The sequence below is a fragment of the Molossus molossus genome, unplaced genomic scaffold (assembly GCF_014108415.1).
Source record: "Molossus molossus isolate mMolMol1 unplaced genomic scaffold, mMolMol1.p scaffold_m16_p_14, whole genome shotgun sequence".
Classification (NCBI taxonomy): domain Eukaryota; kingdom Metazoa; phylum Chordata; class Mammalia; order Chiroptera; family Molossidae; genus Molossus; species Molossus molossus.
The window spans coordinates 39,844,922-39,867,119 of record NW_023425349.1 but is presented as its reverse complement, the minus strand read 5'-3'; the positions used below and the strand labels follow the sequence as shown (position 1 = coordinate 39,867,119).

The window sequence follows — 22,198 nt, the reverse complement described above, 5'->3', positions numbered from 1 at the left end:
TCAAAACCCCAGTGCAGAAGCACAGACTCTTCTCCAACATCTGACTGCAAGAGAAATTCAGACAGTCCCAAATTTACCAACACCCGACTTGGCAACTCTGAGTCCAAATGACGGCTTGGTCACTACCAAGCTTTCTGCTGTTGCAGCTCTTCACCCCTCCACCCAGGTCTGCCAGGGCAGCCACAGAGACGCATGGCACTAGGGAATTTTCCTGCCCCGCCCTGCCATCGAAGCTGTGTTTTAAATGGGGTAACGTGTGAGATGCACCAGGCATGCGTCCAGTTCCCAGAACGTGCAAATTGTTGACTAAGTGTCGGTATCATCATGCACACGGCATAGCTCTGCAGGAGCACAACTCCCCTGCCCGGCTTCTAACTTCTCCTCTCTGGCACCTGCTACTATAGAGGCTGGGCACGGAGGTCAGGTCAGGTGCTAGGGAGACAATGGTGGTGCCCGAAGATGCCACCTCTAGGACTAACAACACAATTTCCCTCTTTATCACAGTTTACAAGTTCTGGAGTAATCAGAACAATAACACATGTTACTGTTGAGCACCTACTACAGGCCATGTACCATTTAAAGCACCTTAAACATACTAATTCATTTCATGCACACAACTCTCTCCAAGGGGAAAGCAATCACATATTTACATGAGGAGACGGAGGCACAGAGGGGTTAAGTCACTTAACCATGGTCACATGATAAAAGTCGCAAAGACCAGGCTGTAAACCCAGGTCTAACTGTATTTTTAAGATAATGCGTTAGCCATGCAGATTTTCAGTCTTCAGGGGGGCATCAGGCTTTAGAAAACACATGTTTCTGGTTCAGTAAGTCTGGGGTTCAGCCCAAGATTGTGTTTCTAACAAGCTCCCAGGATGTGCTGATGCTGGTCCAGGGACCCTACTATGAGAATCAGTCCATTTGAGCACTTAACCCCACAATGCCCGCTCACACCATCTGGAAAGTTTTTATTACTGCCAGCATCGAGACAGCCTCATTCCAATTCTGACTTTTTCCAATAACAGCTTTATTGAGTCATAATTCACAAACCATAAGGTTTACCCTTTCAGACTGTATATTTCAGTGGCACTGAGTATAATTCACAAAGTTAAAAATATTCATCAAGCCCAGTCGGTGTGGCTCAGTGGTTGAGCGTCGACCCCATGCACCAAGAGGTCACTGGTTTGATTCCCAGTTCAGGGCACATGTCCAGGTTGTGGGCCCGATCCCCAGTGGGGGTCATGCAGGAAGTAGCCAATAGATGTTCTCTCTCATCCATATTTCTATCATTCCTTCTCCCTTCCTCTCTCTCCAAAATCAATAAAGAAAAAAAATTTTTATTTAAATATTCATCAAAAAACATTTTCATCAACCCCAAAAGAATTGTCCCGTAGCCACGGACAATCACTTCCGGTTTCCCTTCCACCCATTCTGCACAATTACTAATCTACCTTCTGTCTCTATGGATTTGACTATTTTGGACATTTCATATAAATGGGATCTTATAACATGTAGTATTTTCTGACTGGCCTCTCATTTAGCGTAATGTTTCCAAGGTCCGTCCGTGCTGTAGCGGGAATCAGTGCTTCATTCCTCTCACGCTGAGTTATATTCCATTGCACTCACTGTCCCTCTATCCTTGCATCGGTTGATGGGCATCGGGGTTTTCCACTTTTTAGCTGCTCTGAATAACGCCGCTGTGGACATTCCTAGACACGCTTTGTGTGGATCCAGATTCTCACTGAGCTGGGTCTGGGGGAGGCCCACGGCGTAGGTGTGTTCAAAAGCTCCCAGGTGAGTCCATGTGCAGTCAGGGCTGAGAACCTCTGGCTTGGAACCTCATCCTCGAGGGGTGGTCCAGGGCCTGCAGTCCAGCATCCCCAGGAACTTACTAGAAATGTGGACTCCTGTGCCCCGCCCAGACCCCCTGAATCAGAGCCCCAGGCTCCCAGGACCTGCAGGTGATCTGTGTGCTCATCAAAGTGTGAGGGGCGCTGGTGCAGGGAGCTCCTCTGGGGCCGTTTCTACCGAGTGTAACTGTCCTCTGACGAAATGCACACCGACCTCCGAGCAAGAGCTGCGGAGGGACTGCCTGTATCCCCTGCACACAACGGGGCCAACAGCGGTGGGGCAGAGTCTCATCGGAGCCTCCGCCGTGTCCCCAGGGCCAGCACAGTGCACGGCACAAAGCAGGTGCGGAAACCCCAGTGACCGCGGAACCCTCCGGCGAGCGCAGGGTGCTCTCAGGGCACCAGCACCCTGCAGTGGCGAGCTCTGGGGCTCAGGGGATAGAGCACCCAGAAAACACATGGCATCAAGGGAGCTCTGAAATGTGACTAAGTCTGTGTCAGGGATCCTGTGGGACTTGAAGCAGGAGGGAAAATCAGAGTTTCTACTTCTGGGCTCTGTTCCCAGGCAGCAGAGTTCAGAGCCAGGGCTTTCAAACCGGATCAGTGGCCCCGGGCCAGCTGACGACTAGTAGCACATTCATGAGCTGAAAGCACACTTGGGAATTCTTGGCCACCAGGCCTCCCTGTTCCCATGGCAGGTGAAGTGAAAAGGAGGGACACACCACCCCCAACCCAGGAAACAAGACCCGGGTCTTGCTGTGCCAGCCAAAACCATTCGAGCGCTGTGCCAGGCAGACGGGGCTGGAAGTGGGGCCAGGGCCTGTGCCTGGGAAGAGGACGGCGCCGTGGAAGAAGCAGGCAGCCACCCTGAGGTTAACAGAATCAGAGCCCTTCAGAATCCGATGGACTGGGCTCTGCAGTCCACTGGCACTCAGAAAACGTCCATCGTTCGTGGAGCGGGTAGCAGTGGCAGTCACAGCCGCTACCATTTATAGATGGTCCCTGTGCCTGGCAGAAAAGCACTGCGAGGCAGGTGTTACCAATCACATTTTACAGACGAAAAACGAACATGAGGCTCAAAGCATTCAAGGGCTTTGTTCCAGGCCACACTGCTAGGAAGCGACAGAGTCGAGGTTCAAAGCCCACGCTCCTTAACACCAGGCCACCGTGAGACAAGCAAAGCGCGAGTCCAGTCGCTCCATTCTACAGATGACAAGGCTGAGGCCGGAGACCTGTCCAAGGTCGCACAGCTGTCTCATAACAAGCACTCTTTCCTTCTTCCCCAGGAACAGGGATGGTGACAGGATCATGGAGGAACAAAAGGTTCTGGGGAACTCTCAGATCAGTACAAATATTGGGGATTAGAAGTTCCAATAAGAGAGAGGAGGGGTAGCCTGGCCTAACGATAGCAGAGGAGCTGATGCAGAGACTCGGATAACTCTGGACAGTGCCACTGAGCTCACAGCCACCTCCCGCGTCTTCCGAAGCCTTCCCAGATGACTGGACTGGCTTCTCTGAGATGCCTAGTTGGCCCCTTCAATGACAGAACTGTCAGACTGACCTTGCCAGCTGCCAGCTAATGACTGTACCTCAAAATGTGCAAAACAGATCCTCAGACTGCAGTTTCTTCTCTCCTCTCCTTTGTCTCTCCTCTGTTCAGTTGTTTTTTGACTTATAGTTGACTCCATCTACTATCTGAACCCCTCACACAGGATGAAACAGCATGTGTGCAAAAGAACCGATTAATATCTTCAGCTATTCCTTGACAGAGATCCCGTGACTGCACTAGAGGATCTTCAAGGATGTGCTGCTTCCAAAGAGGGCTTACTGGGTTGGCTCTCAAAGCCCGTCTGCGGGGTGTTCTCCCCTTCCATCCCCCCTTACACTTGTCTGTGGGTCAGTAGAGATCAACCCCACCTAGCGCTCCTCTGACATCTCCTCCATGGTGGCTGAGCCCTCTGTATCTGGCCCCAAGATCTCCTGGCCCCTCATCACCTCCCTTTGTATTTCATTCATCTATGCTCTGCTCCAGCCAAGTGTAACTGCTCATCCTCTCAGTATATGTCGCCCACTTCCCACCATGGTCCCCTACTCAGAATGTTCTCTACCCCCCCCCCCAGTAAGACTTCCCCCTCCTCCTGACTCCTCTCTAGCATTTTATTTGCATTTCCCTTTTAGCCTCTATCATGAACTATGAATCTTCTGACACAGGAACTATGCTTTATCAATTTGATCCAGTAAATGTTTTTAGAATGCCTGGGGTCTTTAGGAAATATAAAGATAAACAGAACCTAGATCCTACCCTCAGCAAGATCAGATCTAATCAGATGTTAAAATCTACAATAAAATAATGTCATAATGTATTTTGTTTTGTTTCAAGACTCTAACTCCCTCATTTGCAAGAAAATATTCATTCAAAATAACTAACTAAATATCTCTCAATTATTATTTGACAGGAAGCAGATGATTTCATGAACAGAGGAGCAGAAGAGTTCCAAAATCTTAGTCGCCAAAAAGAGTGTGTCAGTTTCTCAAAAATTTAAATACAGAGTTACCTATGACCCCACAATTACACTCCCAGGTATAAACCTAAGAGAACTATTGACAGAAAATAAATTTATATGGATATTCATAGCAACATTATTCATAATACCTAAAAACAGAGAACAGAGAACAACCCAAATGTCCATCAACCTATGAATAAACAAACAAAATGTGGTATATCTAAACAATGGAATATTATTCAGCCATAAGAAGAAATGAAGTACTGATACATGCTACAACATGGATAAACCTTGAAAACATTACCTAAGTGAAAGAAGTTGGCCACAAAAGGCCACAGAGGTTTATGATTCTATTTACAGGAAATGTGCAGAGCAGGCAAGTCCATACACATAGAAGGTAGATTAGTGATTGACAAGGTCTAGGGAGAGGGGGAGGTGAAGAAAGGCTATAAATGAGTACAGGGTTTCTTTTGGGTTGATAAAAGTGTTCTAAAATTAGTAGTGATGGTTGTATAACTTCATAAATTAAACGAAAACCACTGAATTATGCTTTAAAAAGAAGGATTTTATGTTATGTATTGTCTCAGTTTTAAAATGTTTTAAAAACAAAAACAAAAAATAGGTAGACTTCAACAAAAGACTGAGAGGACCAATCCCTTTGTATTTCCCTTTCTCAGCTTTCACATGGACATGCTGATTTTTCAAAGGCCATTGGATACCTTTCTTACCAGTCCCCAGACATGGCAAGGAGCACAAAGATGCCTTGGGTTGGTGATGATTGTGGAGAAAATCTACTGATATGCATCACCTCTTCCTGTCATTGCTAGAAGCATCACATTTTGTGGATCATCTCATCCAAGGGTTTGCAAATTTTGCACCTGATAGGGTTTGCCCAAGACTGACGGGTTTCCTGGGACATGGGACTCTCAGTGTTAAACCTGGGAAAGGCCAGGCAAACTGGGACAACTGGTCACCCAGCTCCTGAAAAACAAGAAATGGATGTATGGTCTCCTGTCCCCAATCCCAACTCCAGTCCCCACCAACAACCACAGCTGCTCTTTTTTTGTTTGTTTGTTTCTTTTACATACTGGACTTCACATACATTTCTATTTAAGGAAAATAATTCTGTGGCTGAAAGGAGTTTGTAAATCATTATGCACGCCACCGTTCTCCTAATGGTCTTCATCAACCAAAGCCCATGAGGTCCAGAGATGCAGCATTTTCAGGAAAGTGAGTCTAATGAGTAAAACGGATCTCAGTTGGGGTTGGGGGGAGGCTGGCAAGAGGCTAAGCAAAACCACCTGAATGAGCTCCAGGGGTCAGCGGTGCTAATACCCTGACAGGCTGGAGTAGATTCTTAACTGAGTAGATCGCCACTGCTCTTCCAATCAGCAAGTCTGTCTCAAAGAGGAGAAGCTAGAACTCAGTGGAAAGATCCTAAATTTAAACCTCTTTGGAAACCTGACAGCTTTATGCATGGTTTCTGAAGTCCTTTTCAGCCAGCACTGACTTTCTATGATCCCAGACTCCGATAGCATTCCATCCATAAACCTTTGGCTCTCAAATCTATATACTGAAGGCTTCTTGCTACGAACATGTGTGACTCTCTGCCAAAGGTTTCATTTTCTGGTCATGAGAGTACATTCAACCCAAGCTCAGAGCAGGCCAGAAGTGCCAACGAGTATCAACTCTACCCTCCAAAGTGGCCCTCAACCAAAATGAATGAGGAATTGGTAGATAAACAAGCCAGCCTCTTTGCCGGTCAGTGGGTGAAATTTGAGGCATGTTCTGCAGTCTGCCAGAGCTCCCCTACAATGCTGAGCCCAGCTGCCCACAGAGTGACCTGCTCAATGGTGACTCCTACATTGCTTGCTTCCTCGTCTTCCTTCCCTACTCGCCAACTGTATGTTCAGTGACAACTTCCCCCCACCCCAAAAAAACAAAAAACACCTGCACTGAACTCTTCTCAAGGTCTGCTTCAGAGCAGGGAAGCCAACCAAAAACAGATCCTGTGACATGTTGAATGAAAATAGCCATGACCAATAAAATTCAACAACCAACCCACAGCAATTCCATGGGAAACAGCCAACATGGAGCTCAGGACTTGCTCAGGTCAACAGTGGTAGGGAATCACCCAGAACAGTGCACCAAATTCATAAGTCACTTAAATATAAGGAGGACTATATTAAAGAAATAAACATGGATCTGTTTGCAAAACATAAAGGTTTCATTGGGTGTTTTTAAAGCCTATGATTAAATGAATAAAAGCTACTTACTTATAAAAGGCCTGGTTCTCCACCCCACACTTCCAAAGATGTTTGCAGGCAGCTGGTGTTGAAGTATGAAATGCCAACATGGCTTTTTTCTAATAAAAAATAACACAACCAAAAAGGGAATGTTAAACACAGTTTATGTTTTTCATTTTTTTCTTTCAAGTATTTACCTTTTGTATTCCAACATCTACCAAGCAGATTTGAAGTAACTTGTGCATTACTAGGCTCTTAAAAGTGTTGTTGCAATGGTATCCCCACCCTCAACCTTTGCTGACATCACTAATCTATCCAGGCCTGTTTCTGATAAAAAGTTGCCTCACAATCTTCAACTCTCCAGCCATCACCTACCTCTCGATAAGACTGGGATTAGTTTAAAAACACATTTGCCCACCTTGATCAAGTAGTGCTTGAACTAAAAACAAGGGTCAGGATATTCTGCAAACCTCTAGGCCTAGCTCTGAGGCTCCAAGTTTCAGTATTGACCTCCTCCCAAACACGTTCCCTGGTGAACCCAACCTCTGTCTGGTAACTCTTTTAAGATTCTTGGATCGTATGGACTCTGTTTATAAAACTCTAACCATCATTGGTTGATACAAGCTTTGTAATCAACCAATTGTTTCATGAATCTGTATTTTGGCAAATTACAGAGCTAGAGAAAAGTCCCATTTGCTAAATTTCAAGTCTATCCCAGTCTGTTTTTTACACAGGGGTATTCACTCAGCATTGTTCACTGACATTATTTCTAAATGTGCAAGCCCAGTGTTTACTTGTTTACCTCTCAAATATTCTCAGCATATAGCTTCCATTATCACCACAAACTTTAAAGTCTTGGTCTTTGGGGGCTGCAATTCCAAATGCTTGAATCTCTCTCATGGGCACACGTGCACGCGCGTGCGACGCGCACACACACACAGAGTTAGAAAAGCAGTACTGACCTCCTTCTGGGTGCCAATCACATAAAATGTCTTCCCTTCAAACTTCAATTTGCAGACATCAGGCCTATGAAAACAAAATCTCTTTGGGTAAGAAGGAAAAAAAAGTGGCAACTGACCAAGGTACCTGGCTTTCCCACAGGAATGCAGCTGGCTCACTCTGCCAAGCAGACAGCCCTGAAACAGGATATTATCTTATCACTGGTGAAGGCCTAATGAGCAGCGAAAAGCCCCCAAGTGAATTATACAGCAATTTTCTTCCCAAGAGAGGATCCACAGGCAGCTCCAAACTATTTATTTTGTTTTTTACAGTTAAGCTGCACCCTTCTTCCAAGGAGCTCTGGAGATGCCACGGACATTAACAACCCAGACAACATGAATTGACCAACCCACTGTGTGAGGCAGGAAGGATGTGGTTACTTCAGAGTCAGTTAATGAAATGACATGGATTCATAGTATTTGTTCCTTCATCCTTTCACATCCATCTCCAAGAAGCACACATGTGAAATTCTTGTTCCTGCTCTCCCTGTTTATAGAAGAGCATGTCATTGTATACGGAGATGCTTAGAATTGGGAGAACAGCTTGATGAATGGCCATCGTAAGGAGCTGCTTGATTAAAACCTGCCTGAAATGTAGACCCCAGGTCACCTTCTTGGTGAGAAAATATATGTGAAGAGAAAAGAGGATTCTATTTTTACTCCTTTGATCTAATTCCTCGGAGAGTACTATGTGGTGCCCCTGCGCTTTTCCTGGGAGGAAAAGAAGAGCGAGGTCAAAGATATTTTAATTTAGGTAGAGGATTTGCAAGGCTGACAAAATGCATGTTTTAAAATCAAGGGAAAAAAAAGAAAACAAGGATTAATGTGAAAAGAAAATTTGTTTTTGTAGCAATACATAGCTGTTAGAAATACATGTTCCGCCCAGCCGGTGTGGCTCAGTGGTTGAGTGTCGACCCTGCACCAAGAGGTCGCCGGTTCGATTCCTGGTCAGGGCACATGCCCAGGTTGTGGGCCTGATCCGCAGTGGGGGGCATGCAGGAGGTGGCCAGTCTATGTTCTCTCTCATCGATGTCTCTGTCTCTCTCTCCCTCTCCCTTTTCCTCTCTCTAAAATCAATAAAAAGGAAAAAATAAAAATTAAAAAAAATAAAAAAGAAAGAAATACATGTGCCTAGCAGAGGCTGGGAAGGATAGGGTTGGCATCAGGACCCCACCAGGAACACCAAGATGGAGAACCCAGAAAAAAATGGTCAGATTGTCCTTCTCAACTCCTTAGTCTACACAGGCAGAAACTGAGGCCCAGAGAATGGAGAGACTTGCAACTAATCTGCATTTGAGACATGTCCAGTTCTAACCTAACTACTCCAGAGCTCAAGTAATTTCAAAACCTGAGAATCTTACACCCTAGAGTGAGACAGAGGAAGTCCCCAGATTACCCATGCTCCCCAAAGTCAGTAGGGAACTTTTTCTGGAATGAAGATCAAAGTATGAATTGAGTAAAAGGCAATTATAGAAAGGGCAAGGAAGATATTTAGAGAAATAGGGTATCTTAGAAAGAGAGGGAGATCATGAAAAACAGCAGAAAGACGGAGGGAGAGGTGTGGACATTAGCGGACTAATGCTAATCTAGTACAGAAGGTCTGAAAGGAAGAGGAGAATGCTAAGAAGGTGGAGAGGGCTACTTGATAACGAGGTGCTGAAAGAAATCCTAAACCTACAGAACCATGAAACTGAGGTTGAGGTAAATTCAAGAGAGCATTTCCAACCCAGGACAGAGAATGAATGCCCACTGGTGCCCGTCAAGAGGAACTTCAGATTCAAGCACTCAATCCAAAGGCGCGAGACTGCCACCCAGTGAGACACAACAGGGGTGACAAACCCATCAGGGACCAGCAGAGGGGGAACTGGACCAAGTTGAAGGTATGAGTAAGACTACACCTTTCCAAGATTCCATCACACATATGATGTTCAGCCTACTTCACTCTTCACCATAACCACTTTGCTCCTTGATTGGACAGAGTGGGTGCTGCCAGCCACCTACCCCACTACTCTTCTGCTTCTTTATTGACATAACCTAGGCTTTACTCTTTCTTAAGTCACATGTTCATGGAGATCATGGTCTTCCAGTCCCAAGAGCATGAATCTTGACTCCACCACCCAGGCAGGAGCTCCCATTCGCAGAAGGATTGGTTTAAGCAGGCAGATGTGTTTTAATAGCAGAGACATGCAAAGCTGCTCCCCAGGCTCTGGGGTTGCCGTGAAGATGTGAAGGCCAGAGATGTGCACATGATCATGCCATTTTATGAGCCACCACCCCGTAATGGCAAAGCAGAAAATGGAGAGAGCCAAGTCTTCCACAGTGCTGTTGGGCAGTTAGGTTGAAGAATCATGTCTGATCTCTAGCTTTTGCTGGGTGAGATCATCAGTCCTCTTATTCGTAAGTCATTGTGAGCAGACATTACTGTTACTCTGACCAAAGCATCTTCACTGATACACTGGATAACACAAGTTAGTCTGCAGTGGATTCAACAGAATAAAGTACAGTGAATGGAGGGACTGGGTCCTGAGTTGCTTGAGAGAATTTGAAGGTTTACCTGCCCTGACCCATCCGCTGGTCACGGCCCTGGTCAGAGCAGAAGCTACTGTTGAGGAAACACTGGGCACCTTCTCTCTGGAGGCAGAGGCCCTGAGCTCAGACACACCCAGGTCTCCTGAGTGGACTCTTTAGCTGGACAAATCCAATTCCCTTCTGAGACAGGGAAACCTAGATTGGGTTTCATGTGTAGATAATAAATCCCTTTGTAATGAAGTCCCAAGGCAAAGAAATGGATACTAAGCACTCTACCTGACATTTCCAAGAAAAAAAAAAAATGTCAAAGGTGGGGAATGAAAAAGAAGGTTAAGGAAAATGGTAAGCCACTTTTCCAAAGAAGTACTCACCATTTTATCAAATGGATCCTCTTATTTCCCTGGAATACCACAAAGCCTGCAGAAGTGAACCCCAAAAATGTTGTTGTGCCTGTTGAATCCTGGAGGGAAAAAAAAGAAATAAAAATATATTTGGTTTGAGGACTATAAAATAAATGACATGTGGTATGCTTATTCATCCTCACCCTGGGTTAATTTTAGGTTAATTCTAATGAATGTAGCAATCAGCTAAGTTTCTGAGGTGGGATTTCCAAGGCTCCTACTTCTAAAATCTGGGCGAGGTCCAGGCATATGTAGCTCTTCCCTTTGAGGAACAGAGCTTCTGCCTCTGCAGGAACCTCCTGGGAAGGTACAGGTTAATCCCAAACCACTGCCTCTACCTCCCAATGTCTTGGGGGGCCACCAGAGATGTCAGATCTGCCCTGAAATGTAGACAAACTGTTCTTGGTCGTCATTCGCCCTGAAACCAAAGAGTCTGTGAAACCAAAGCCCTGAGCATCTAATCCAATTTAATTCAATCCCACACCGTATTTCCAGCAATTTTAATATAAAGCTATTTCCTACTTCACTTCCAGCCTCAACCAGAACTAAGCATTGATAAGTAAAGGCAAAGAACAACAACAAAAATCTAGTCCGTCTCCAAGTAACAAACAAACAGAGAGGCACAGATTTGTGGACAAAATCTAATTCACTAAATGGACTAATCTGATTTATACCATGATTAGGAAGAGGCTTCTGGCAAGCATTCTAAAATAACTGTGTGGGCAGACCACACGAGGCATGTGCCAGAGTGGACAACTACCACCAGCCCTCAGCCTCGGCTACACACTAGAACCAGCTGGAGAGCCCCCCAAGAGTCCCTGATGGAACCAGAGAGCAGGAGTTTAGGAAGTACCCCTCGTGCCTGTACTGAGAAGCTGGAGCCTAGAGCTGGAGGATTGGCACTTGACCAAATACTACTTATTATCTGGTCCCATCTGGGTATAGAAATGTTCCAGTAAGACTCAAAAATTACCTTTAAGAGCCTGGCTGACATAAACGCTGCTTACTTTAGGATTCGAGTGAGTGACTGATTAATGCATACTTAAAGACAAAGAAAGAATATTTCTAGTAGAACATTTCTGGGAAATGTGTGCATGAGCATTGGGAACTCGGTCGAAAGGCTGGCTCTCTGGCTGCACCCCAGCGGTTCTGCATCACAGGCTCTGGGGTAGGCCCAGCTGATTCTGACACACACGGCCTGGGTTTCATGCTTGAGAGAAATACTGTCAAATAATGTGAGTAAAGGAAAAAGAAAAACAAATACTCCTACTATCAAAATATAACTAAATCTTTTCTTCCACTTTCTCATTTTTTAAGATCACGTTCTTGCTGCCAGTATTTTTGAAAATAAATGTTAGGACCCTGTGACTTCTCAGTGGTAAAACCATCCACTTGATGGATGAATGAATGTTTCAGGAACATGTGGCCACTACAGAGCAATTAGCAAGCAACTGGTAGACTCCAGCGGAGAAAACCAGCTACTAAAACATTGACTGCAGCCTGCTATTGTCCTTTCCTATTAGGGGCGGTGGGTCAGGCTGTGGAAATGCCCTAGGAGGGGTCTGCCAGGCATACACAACAATTAACTCTTTGGGGCAAAACAACATTTAATTATCGACCTGCTGTGAGGGGCAGTTACCTTGCATGGGTGGGGATCCACCCCATAGGTTTCCAAAGTGTGAGCTTTCAGGAGCAAGTTAAATTCAGCAACCGGTGGGCTCTGGCCTCTGAAACCACACACACACACAAAACACAAAAAAAGTTAGGGAGTTAATATGGAAAATAACAGAAACATGGAGTCCCTTCATTCAATAAAATGTGATCTCCTAAACTAAAGAGCGAAATCCCTGCACAAATAGTAATCAGCAAGACTGATCATGATTCCTCACCGCGAGGAGCCCTCTGCCAAGGAATCTGAGCTCCTGCTCCCTGGTTGATAATAAACCCGCAAGTACCCTGAGGACTCCAGTGGCCCGTACACTTAATCAAGGTTATCAAGTTCCCAATAAGTAGGTCCTTGGAAATGCGATCTTAATATGAAATAAAACTCAGCATCTGTTCTTTCCAACTTATTTAAAAAGATTATCCAGGGTAAATGACATTCCTTCGTGCTCAGGGTAGAGAGTGGCAACCCTGTCACCCCATTAATAAGCCGAAACAGAGCCATCTGGGTAAGAAAGAACCACTGACCATTCATTCCCCTGGAAAGCCCTGAAGTTTGAAAGGAAACCTCAGCCACCAATCCGAGCACTGTCCTCCAGGGTAGTAAAACCAAGGTCTTGGCCTCAAGGCGAAAAGAAGGCTACAAATATAAATGGCTGTGAAAAACTTTTTCAGGGCTAAATTCCAAACCGGGACTGGGAAGCATTCCAAAGCCTCCACTTTGACTGACATCCATGTCCCAGGTGTCTCTCGGAGGATCTGAATGATTCCCCAAGGAGCAATGTCTAACCATAACCACCAAAAAGTTTGCTAAGGAAAACAACAGGAATTCACTTTTATTTTCCAAAGGTAAAACTATATTGCAATATTAAATCTATTTCCCCCTAAGCTTTTCCCCAGAGACAGGTTTCCTCCACTACCGCCTCAAGACAGCTGAGAGGCATTATCATGCCTTAAATCAAAACAGTATCCCACCTACTTTCTCCTGCCTACATTTGACTCTTGAAACAGTTGCTTGTTCTTATTTTATGACAAATAAACTCTTCTTATTTCCATTATATTCACTTTTGAAGTTCCACCTTGTTTACTCAATTATCACTACCTTCTTGGTAATAGTCCTTCGGTTTCCTGAACTAGAGTTTCTTACTGATTGAGTTGATGTTTCCTTAAGTGTTGGGTGATTCTTGGTTGGACGGTCATCTTTATATATGAGGTTATTTATTTAATGCAGCAGCTTCCAAAGGTGGTAGGGAAGGATGGGGCGTGCCATGTGGGAAGTGTGTCGCTAATTTGATTGGTTGAAACTTCTAGGTCATTGTGGGTCTTATCCCCACACAGGCTTAATCCTCAAGCCTGGAAGCAGAGGAAGGGGTCAGAGCCACTGCTGCCCACTCACCACAGTGGCCCGTGATTCTGTCGCCTGTAGCACCCAGAACCACCCTTACCCTGTGTAGGTGCCTGCCGCTGGTTTCCCGTCTCCTGTCTCCCGGGGACACCTCGGGCCTCTGATCAAAGGTGGGATTCTTTTTGGGAAAAGGAAGGGAAGGTAGCCACAGAGGTTTCCTTTTTCTTTTAACAGAAGAGTTTTTAAATCCATCCTCTAGAGAATATATTCCTGAGGAATTAACTCAAACCCCTGCTTTAGGAAAGTGAAGTCTTTCTCAAGCTTCCAGGACTTCCTCTTTAGTCTGAGTGCTCTGAACGCCGGCTGAACGAATCAGCTGGTCCGGAGGCTGTGGGTTATCGTTAAGCTGAGAGCTGGCTGAACGAATCAGCTGGTCCAAAGGTTGTGGGTTATTGTTAAGCTGAAAACTGCTGAACGACAGGGAGCATCTTCATTTCTCCACCTGGTCAGCACTGCACGGGCCTTTCAATCCAACAACTCCTATTTTCCTGGGACCATTTCTTTTCTTTTCTTTTTTTTCAAGTCACAGTCATAATAACTATTTCTTTCTTGGATAAAGTAATAATAAATTCAAGAAAGTCAACTATATTGATGGGGACAGAGAAAAGGAATTTTTTTTAAGTTTTCTCAGTCTATACAGGTATTTCTCTCTCCATAGTATTCTTATAAATTCTTAAAGTAATATTTACTTCTCATCAAATAAAGATAATTATTAAATCTAAATATGGGATCTTTCTTGTTTCCTTCCCCGAAATGCACACAATCTCTCCCTCTCCATCGCTGTACACTCATCTCGTCCCCCTGAGGCAACGCACAAAGCTGAGCTGGCCAGCACGTTACTAAGCATGGTCACTAGAATGGGGCCCCCACTCCAGTGACCCTCAACACAACACTTCAGCCCAGTGACCCAGACTGAGGTCAGAGTGAACCGGACCAGAGCCTAAGCAGCCCAGTGCCTCCCACAGCCCAGGCCGTGAGCTCTGCTCTCGCTAACCCTCCCACTATCCTGAGACATCCTCGCTCTGCCCACCAATCAGAGCACCTCTGCCCTGGAGAGCTGTCTGTTCTCCTCCGCGGTCAAACTGTCAGCACCTTGGTGTAAGCCACACATTGTCTATTCTCGAAATTCACGTTTGTATTTAAAGAAAACCCTTCTTTCCTAGTTGGTCTGGGAACAAATTGATTGTGGAAAGTTCTCATTTGGAAAGTTAAATTGGGAAGTAAGTTTCGCTTGCCCAGGCTCTCTCTCTGACCACTTCCCTCCCCTTCGTAGATCTGGTGGGCATCTAATTTCCAGTGGCAAACACGGAACCCCAGATGGCAGCAGGCACCGTGATGCACAGCTCCTGAGGACACGCCGTTCAGCTCGAAGGCCTCTCTCCACCAGGAGACACGGCCCAGGGTGAGACGTGGCCAGCCCCCGTATGGGAAAGATTTCAGCAATATGTACAATAAAAAGGAAAAAAAATGACTCCTATATAGAAGTTTAAAAAAACTCCTATAAATGAATAAAAAACATTTTTTAAAAGAAGATAATCCAGAAGAAAAACCAGCAAAAGACTTGAATAGGCACTTCACAAAAATAAGATATCCAAATAGCCAACAACCACATGAGAGTATGCTTAACCTCTTTAGGATTAGAAAAATGCAATTTAAAACTATGAGAAATCTTTTACACATCCATCTGACAGCTAAAATTAAAAAAAAAAAACCAAATGCTCCTGAGAATGTGCTGCAAAAGCAACTCTCCTTGTGTTTGGTACACAAGCAATTTGTAAAAGTATCTGGAAAACTGGCAGTATTTGCTAAAGTTAAACATGTTTACCCTATAATATAGAAAATCATAGTTATATATGCAACAGAAACTAGTTCATGTTGCACCAAGAAATATACAGAATTTTCACACTGCCATTTGTAATAGCAAAAAAATAGGAAACAACTTCAAATTTCTGTCAACAGTAGAATGGATCTACAGTGGAATACTATACAGCCATTATAATAAAAGAATTAGAGCACACACAAGATGGGTGACTATCACAAAAAATAAAATGGAACAGAGGCCAGATATAAATGAATACACACTAAATCAATTTCATGTATACGGCTTTCAAACATGAGAGAAACAAAATGAAAGTGTTGAAAGTCAGAGATATGATTGCCACTGGGGAGGAAGGAGAAGGTAGATATCAAGAAGGGGCAGAATAGGGGTTCCTGGGATGCTGCGGATTTTCTCTTTCACCTGGGTAGCGGTTGCTATGTGCTTGCTTTGTAATAATTCTTTGGGCTCTACACCTACGTTTTGTGCACTTTCCTGAATCTGTGTTATACTTCAACTTATACGAGGTCATACAAAAAGGAAAGAAAGAAGAAAAAGGAACTTCACATACTGTTGGTGTGAATGTAAGCAGAGGCAACCCTCAGCAAACGGGCTACAACTTCTTAGAAAAGTGAGGTTGTGCCAGTTTGGTGCCCCAGCACGTTCCACACTTGGGCTGACACCCACGGGGATTATTCAAGAAGTCATGGCAACTTAGTAAGAGCAAAAACCTACAAACACCCTCAGTGTCTAGCCCCAGGAAAATGAATAGATAAAATGTGACATGATCCTATGAGAGAAAATTAATTATACGGAAACAAAAATGAAGACCGACAAGACGGCTATGCGCGTCAAAGTGGAAGAATCGCAAGCACATAATGTTGATGGGGAAAATTGAGAGACAAGAAGAGCGTGTGATTTAATTTATATAAATGGCAAAAACAAAGCAATGTATTCCTTAGTGATACATATGAAGTACAGTTATAAAAGCAAAAGGAGAGAATGAATAACCCCAAATTCGGAATACTGTAGGAAAGGGAGGGAGGTTTTGTGGGAGGGTCACAGAGGAGACTTCAAAGCATCTGGTAACATTCCAATTCATAAGCAGAGTTAGTGGTCTTGGGTATTTTTCAACTATTCTTTAAATTATACATATAACATATATACTGTTTTATACAGTCGTTTGTGCTTTATATATTTTACAATGATTAAAAGAAACAGCTCCTGGCTTTTCCATAAAAGAGTTATTGGATGAAATATTATGCAATCTAAAAGCACCACTGAACAAAATAGAGTTGGTCAGGAGTATAATAAATATACATGCCGAGCTACCTTTTACTAAACCCTACAGTTCCAAGCAACATATAATTGTTTTTATTACCAAGAAATATATCACCTACTTTCAATAAAGGAGGAATTCTTATTCTCATTTTATAGATGAAGATTCTGACCGTCAAAGAGAAAAAGTAACTTGCTCAAGGCTACTCGACTAGCAAGTGCAGAGCCAGGTGCAAATCCAAGTCGGCCTGGTTCCAAGTCACTTCTAGCGTCTGCACCACCCTTACCACCAACCAGACATCAGGAGCCACCTGCCTGGTCTCCTGGATGCCATGGCAGGGTATTTAAATATCAGTTCTTATAGGAAGCCCTCTTCATGTTCTGAATGTTGTACCCTGTCAATGATGAGGCAATCCGTCCCAGGTGGCTGACACTTGGACCTGTTTAGAGAGCCATGCTGTCTCAGTTTTAATCTAGGTCAGAGATCCCCAAACTGAAGCCTGCAAGCTAAATCTTGATTTCTACCTGGTTTTGTACAACCCTTGAGTTAAGGATGGTTTTTCACGTACTTTCGCCCTGGCCAGGCGGCTCAGTTGGTTGGAGCATTGTCCTGTACACCAAAAGGCTGAATGTTTGATTCCTGTTTAGAGCACATACCTAGGTTTCGGGCTCAATCCCCAGCCAGGACACACTAATTTTTAGAGAGAGTGGAAGGGACAGAGGGAGGGGAGGAGGAGAGAGAAACATCGAAGTGACAGAGACACATCAGTTGGTTGCCTCCCACACACACCCTGACCAGGGCCAGGGATAGAACCTGCTGCAACCCAGGTACACACCCTTGATTGGGAATCGAACCCGAGACCCTTCAGTGTGCAGGTTGGCACTCTAACCATTGAGCAACACCAATCAGGGTGGTTTTTCATTTTTCAATGGCTTAAAACAAATAAAGAGTAATATCTCATGACACATGAAAATTATATGGCATTCAAATTTTAGTGTCAATAAAGTTTTATTGGAATACGGCCACACCCATTCATTTGTGTACTGTCTTAAGGGTGCTGTCATGCTACCATGGCAAAACTGAGTAGAGGCAACAGACCCCATATGTCCTGAAAAACCTAAAATATTTACTAAATGGCTTGCTACAGAGAAAGCTGAACCCTGGAGCTAGGAACTGAACACAGAAACAGCGAATAAGTAAAGCTAGGTCTCTTTGATTCCATAAGATCAGTATAGAAATAGTACCTACCTCCAAGATGTGGTGTAATGAAGGAACAGTGAACAGGTATAAAGCAGCTAGGGCAGAGCCTGGCACAGGGCGTTTGTTCTCGTTAGCCCTGCCTGTGACTGACAGAACTATGGCATCAGGGAAAATGACAGGAAGCACGTCAAGATTTTTACAGCAAAGCAAAGGCTCCTCTTTAAAATAAAAGTCTTCAAATTGATATCGTTTGCTCAGGATTTGACTTCAGACCTCCAGTGCCTAGGCATTTAAAAGATTTAATCTCAAAAGTCATACACTGAAAAAGGCTAACTACACCTGTTCAGAGAAAGAGGTTCAAAACCAATGGAGGGAAGGTGGTTCCCAATAGCACCGGAAACTCTTAGTCTCCCGCACTCACTGAGGAAGAAACCATTCAAGATGAGGTTTTCAGGAAGACACTAACATCAATTAAATAGGAATGCTTTGTTTTATTTCCCCAAATCCCTCATTGGACATTTGTTTATGGCAAAAACTCTGTTGGGTAATGGAAAATAATGGTTTTCTAGCCTTTAATCTTGTAACTGGAACTGTTCTAAGGTTAATAGTGTCTCTAATGAGACATTTAGAAATAAAAAACAGTGATTAGTTGAATTCTTTTTTTGAGACCTAACAATTCTCTAAAGATATGCTTCTGTGATAAATTAGGTGAGGTCAAGGAACTGTGTATTTGGCTGTACAGCTCCCTTCTGCCCATCTTGAATACTTTTTGCGAAAGGGGAGCACTCTCTCTTATTGATCTGCCTTTCGCATACCATTACACAGAGTTCAAAAACATAGTGTCCCAAAAAGAAATGCAAGTTATTAGAGACATTAATTGTGGAATGAGGTGTGGCTCTTGCCAGCAATGACCTGCACTGCTGGGGGCTCAGCTGGCAGGGAAGGCAGGCATTTGGCTTCACTGATCCATCTGGGTGTATCAGCTCTGGAATTCAACTCATGGGCAGAAGACCAATAGAATGGACTACCCCACAGCAAAGTGGCATTCTCAACTTGATAGGTTTATTTTGCTTCAACTTGGTTGCAACTTGAGTTCAATTTTGCTCACCACTGGCTTCAACTGCGTGCATGATCTCAGGACTCGCTCTGTGGCAGGGCGTGGGATCGTAGCACCCATGAGACTCTGGAGATGTCTCTCTGTTTTATAGCCTGGATGCCAACTTTTTAAGCTGCAGGAAAACTTTGCTCTTTAGTATCAGCCCTGGATTTCCTCACTTCAGAAAGTCGTTTTTTCCTCCCTGTGGTTCTGCCCCCAGCTGTTGGCAAGAGCGGTCCAGCCCCGGATAAATGTGTGGAATGCCTCAGAAGGATTTACTCAGCTTTCCCATCCTGTCCAACGTCAGCACGTGGCCCCTCTTTCTTCAGTGAAGGCCAAGAGCTAAACAGTGGTAGAAAAGCTCAACTCGCTCTGTAACTGGCATCTTGGGGTACCAATCAGTCAAGTCAGCCTACTCATGTCTATTCCTCTTCCTCCCATCGCACCTCCAAAAGTGAAAACAACTGCAGGTCTTCACTCTCCTAGGAAGGACAATCCGGATTTTAGTCCATTTGGATTTCTTTGTATCCTTAGCAATCAGAGAGGTTTTGACAAATATGATTTTTGTAGTTTATGTAGTTTGTTGATGTTGTGGGGAGATCAGTGTCTCATGTTTTTCTGTATCCTAACTGGAAGTGAGAGTCCCCGTCTCTCCTCTCTGATTCTTTACTCAGAGAGGAACATTATCTTTTGCAAACTCCTCGAGGGCCATTAGGGACCATATCTATGCAGAACATTAGATAGAACACTGCGAACTGGGGTAAACACCAAGCTAGGAGGAAGCCAATGAAGATGCCCTGGAGCTAGGCAAAGATAACACTTACAGAGAGCAGCAACTTAGATGTCAGAACACTGTGCAGAAAAACTCAGGTTTCAGGTCAAGGTCTGCTGCTTCATAATTGTGTAGCCTTGGATATGTTAATCTCTCAGACCTCTCTTTCCTTATTGCTAAAAGAAGGTGGCCACCACTCAATACTGGTGGCGGCAGAAAGTGAATTGGCTAAGCAGGGACCATGGGGACTCAAAGAGGAAATGATTCTCTTAAAGGGCCTTACCTCTAGCTGAGGGCTGCCATGTAGGGGGCAGGGCCTGCTGTTACCAAATCACCCAGTTGCAAGTAAAGCTGAATGTATATAAAATGATTCAATTTTCTAAAACTATTATTTGGCCCCCAAAATATGCATCTGGGTCAGAGTATAGTCCAAGGGCTGTCATTTTATAACCCCTGCTTTGAACTCTAAGAGTCCCTGAAATGTAATCATTAGGCATCAACTTTCTTTTGGCTGCTGACCTCGTGATGTTCAAAGGCTCTGGGTAGTAGTTGTAGCTGTGTGGGACTCATAAAATTCAGGGAGCAAATTCATTGTTGCTTCATGAATATTGTTTTTCAGATAAAACCTTTTAAAATATGAGGTTATGGAGGTGTGTGAATGATGAAGGGGATTCCAGCCTGGAGGTGAAGCACATGAAGATCATGAGTCAGGTCATCCAGCACTTCTACAGCTCCTGGCAGCTTCCCTTAGTAAATATTTGATGCATGAGTGGATGGATATATGGATGAATCATGGATGGGTACACAGATGGATGGACAGACAGATGGATAGATGCATGGATGAGTCATGGAAGGGTTATGAATGGACGGATGGATGGATAGATGAGTAGATCAATACACTGTTAGTCTCATCAGAAGGTCAAAAAGTCTTTGACACTATGTATGATCTGGAATAATTTTCTGGGGTGATCAAAGATGTTTATAGAAATGGCTGATTCCAGCTTTTGACACGATCCCCCCTGGCTTTCTGCACAGCCATCCTATACTTCAGTGACATTGCTCTTTCTCCCTTCAAGGCACGTTACCAGATTTCATCTGCATAAAAATGTTGATGGCTTAGGTGGGCACAGCATTTGCCCTGGGGCCCAACCCTCCCCAGAAATGTCCCTGCCTCTAGGCCACATAGTGCAGAAATTTAGTTTTTACAGGAGGAGCATTTGATGCCAAATCATTGTCTTCCCATTCCTAATAAGAGTGTGATACCAAGGGAGAACAGAGAATAGAAATGGATTTGATAACCTACTAGGGAGAGAGATTCTAGGGTCTGGGAATGAGAGACTTGAGAAGGGAAAGGACACAGGGAGGGGGAGGAGAGATGACACAGGAAAGAACAGTTTAAGAAAGATTGGAGCTATAAAATAATCTGACACTTCCCCTCTCCTTTTATACAAAAAACACTCTTCTCAAAACTGCACACAAACATTTCCTAAGGAGGCCCTTGTGATCTATTCATCAGCAGCATGGGTGGAAGGTATTTATCATAGCAGGGAACTTATTTCTAGAAACTATAAATCCTTGCCAGGAAGCCACGGCATATGATTTACAGGGAATGTGAGTTTTGAGAAATAAAGAGAGATAATGACTGTGTAAAACACAGTGCCATTATTCCTTCCAACACAAACCTCATTGCATTAGATCATTTTGCTGGTGGATAAATGGATGATTTTTCTGCTCTCTAAGGGCAAGGAATATAGAGTAATCTCCCCTTATCTACAGGGAATTTGTTCCAAAAACCTCAGCGGATGCCTGAAACCCTGGACATGATCTCAGTTATTCGTGGAATATAATGAACATAGCAGTCTGAGGAACAGGGTACCCTATATACACTATTCTTTTTCCTATACATACATATTATGATAAAGTTTAATTTATAAATTAGGCACAGTAAGAGATTAACAATAACTAATAATAAAATAATTATAACAACATATTGTAATAAAATTATAGAAATCTTGTCTCGTCTTCTCTCTCTCTCTCTCTCTCTCTCTCTCTCACACACACACACACACACACACACACACACACACTAGCTTATTGCACTCCAATCACCCATCTTTTAGTGATGATGTGAGGTGATACCCTAAGGGATGATTAACATCCCCAGGGACAGAGGAGGATGTCATGAGATTTTATCATACTATTCAGAACAGCGTGCAATTCAAAACTTGTGAATTGTATATTTCTGGAGTTTTCCATTTAATATTTTTGGACTACAATTGACCATGAGCAACTGAAACTGTAAAAAGCAGAACTGCAGATAAATGAGGACCGCTGGACTTCATCAAAACCACTTTGCCATCAATTAAGCTTGTTTTTATTATTATTAATTTATTTTTGTTACAGATGTTTCTCCTTTTTTCCCCATTGACACCCTCCTCCC

The 22,198-nt window shown here is 43.9% G+C and overlaps 1 protein-coding gene across 3 annotated transcripts in view; it reads right to left on the bottom strand.

Moving 5' to 3' along the window:
• The window catches only part of FRMD3 (FERM domain containing 3), a 270,211-nt gene that overhangs the window by 57,975 nt on the left and 190,038 nt on the right, over positions 1-22,198 (bottom strand). For all 3 annotated transcript variants that reach the window (XM_036261444.1, XM_036261445.1, XM_036261446.1), the window contains 4 exons: positions 12,168-12,255; positions 10,499-10,587; positions 7,563-7,626; positions 6,631-6,719 (listed from right to left, as the gene is read on the bottom strand). In XM_036261444.1, the coding sequence (XP_036117337.1) occupies positions 6,631-6,719; positions 7,563-7,626; positions 10,499-10,587; positions 12,168-12,255 (330 nt within the window). The remainder of the gene's footprint in view (positions 1-6,630; positions 6,720-7,562; positions 7,627-10,498; positions 10,588-12,167; positions 12,256-22,198) is intronic.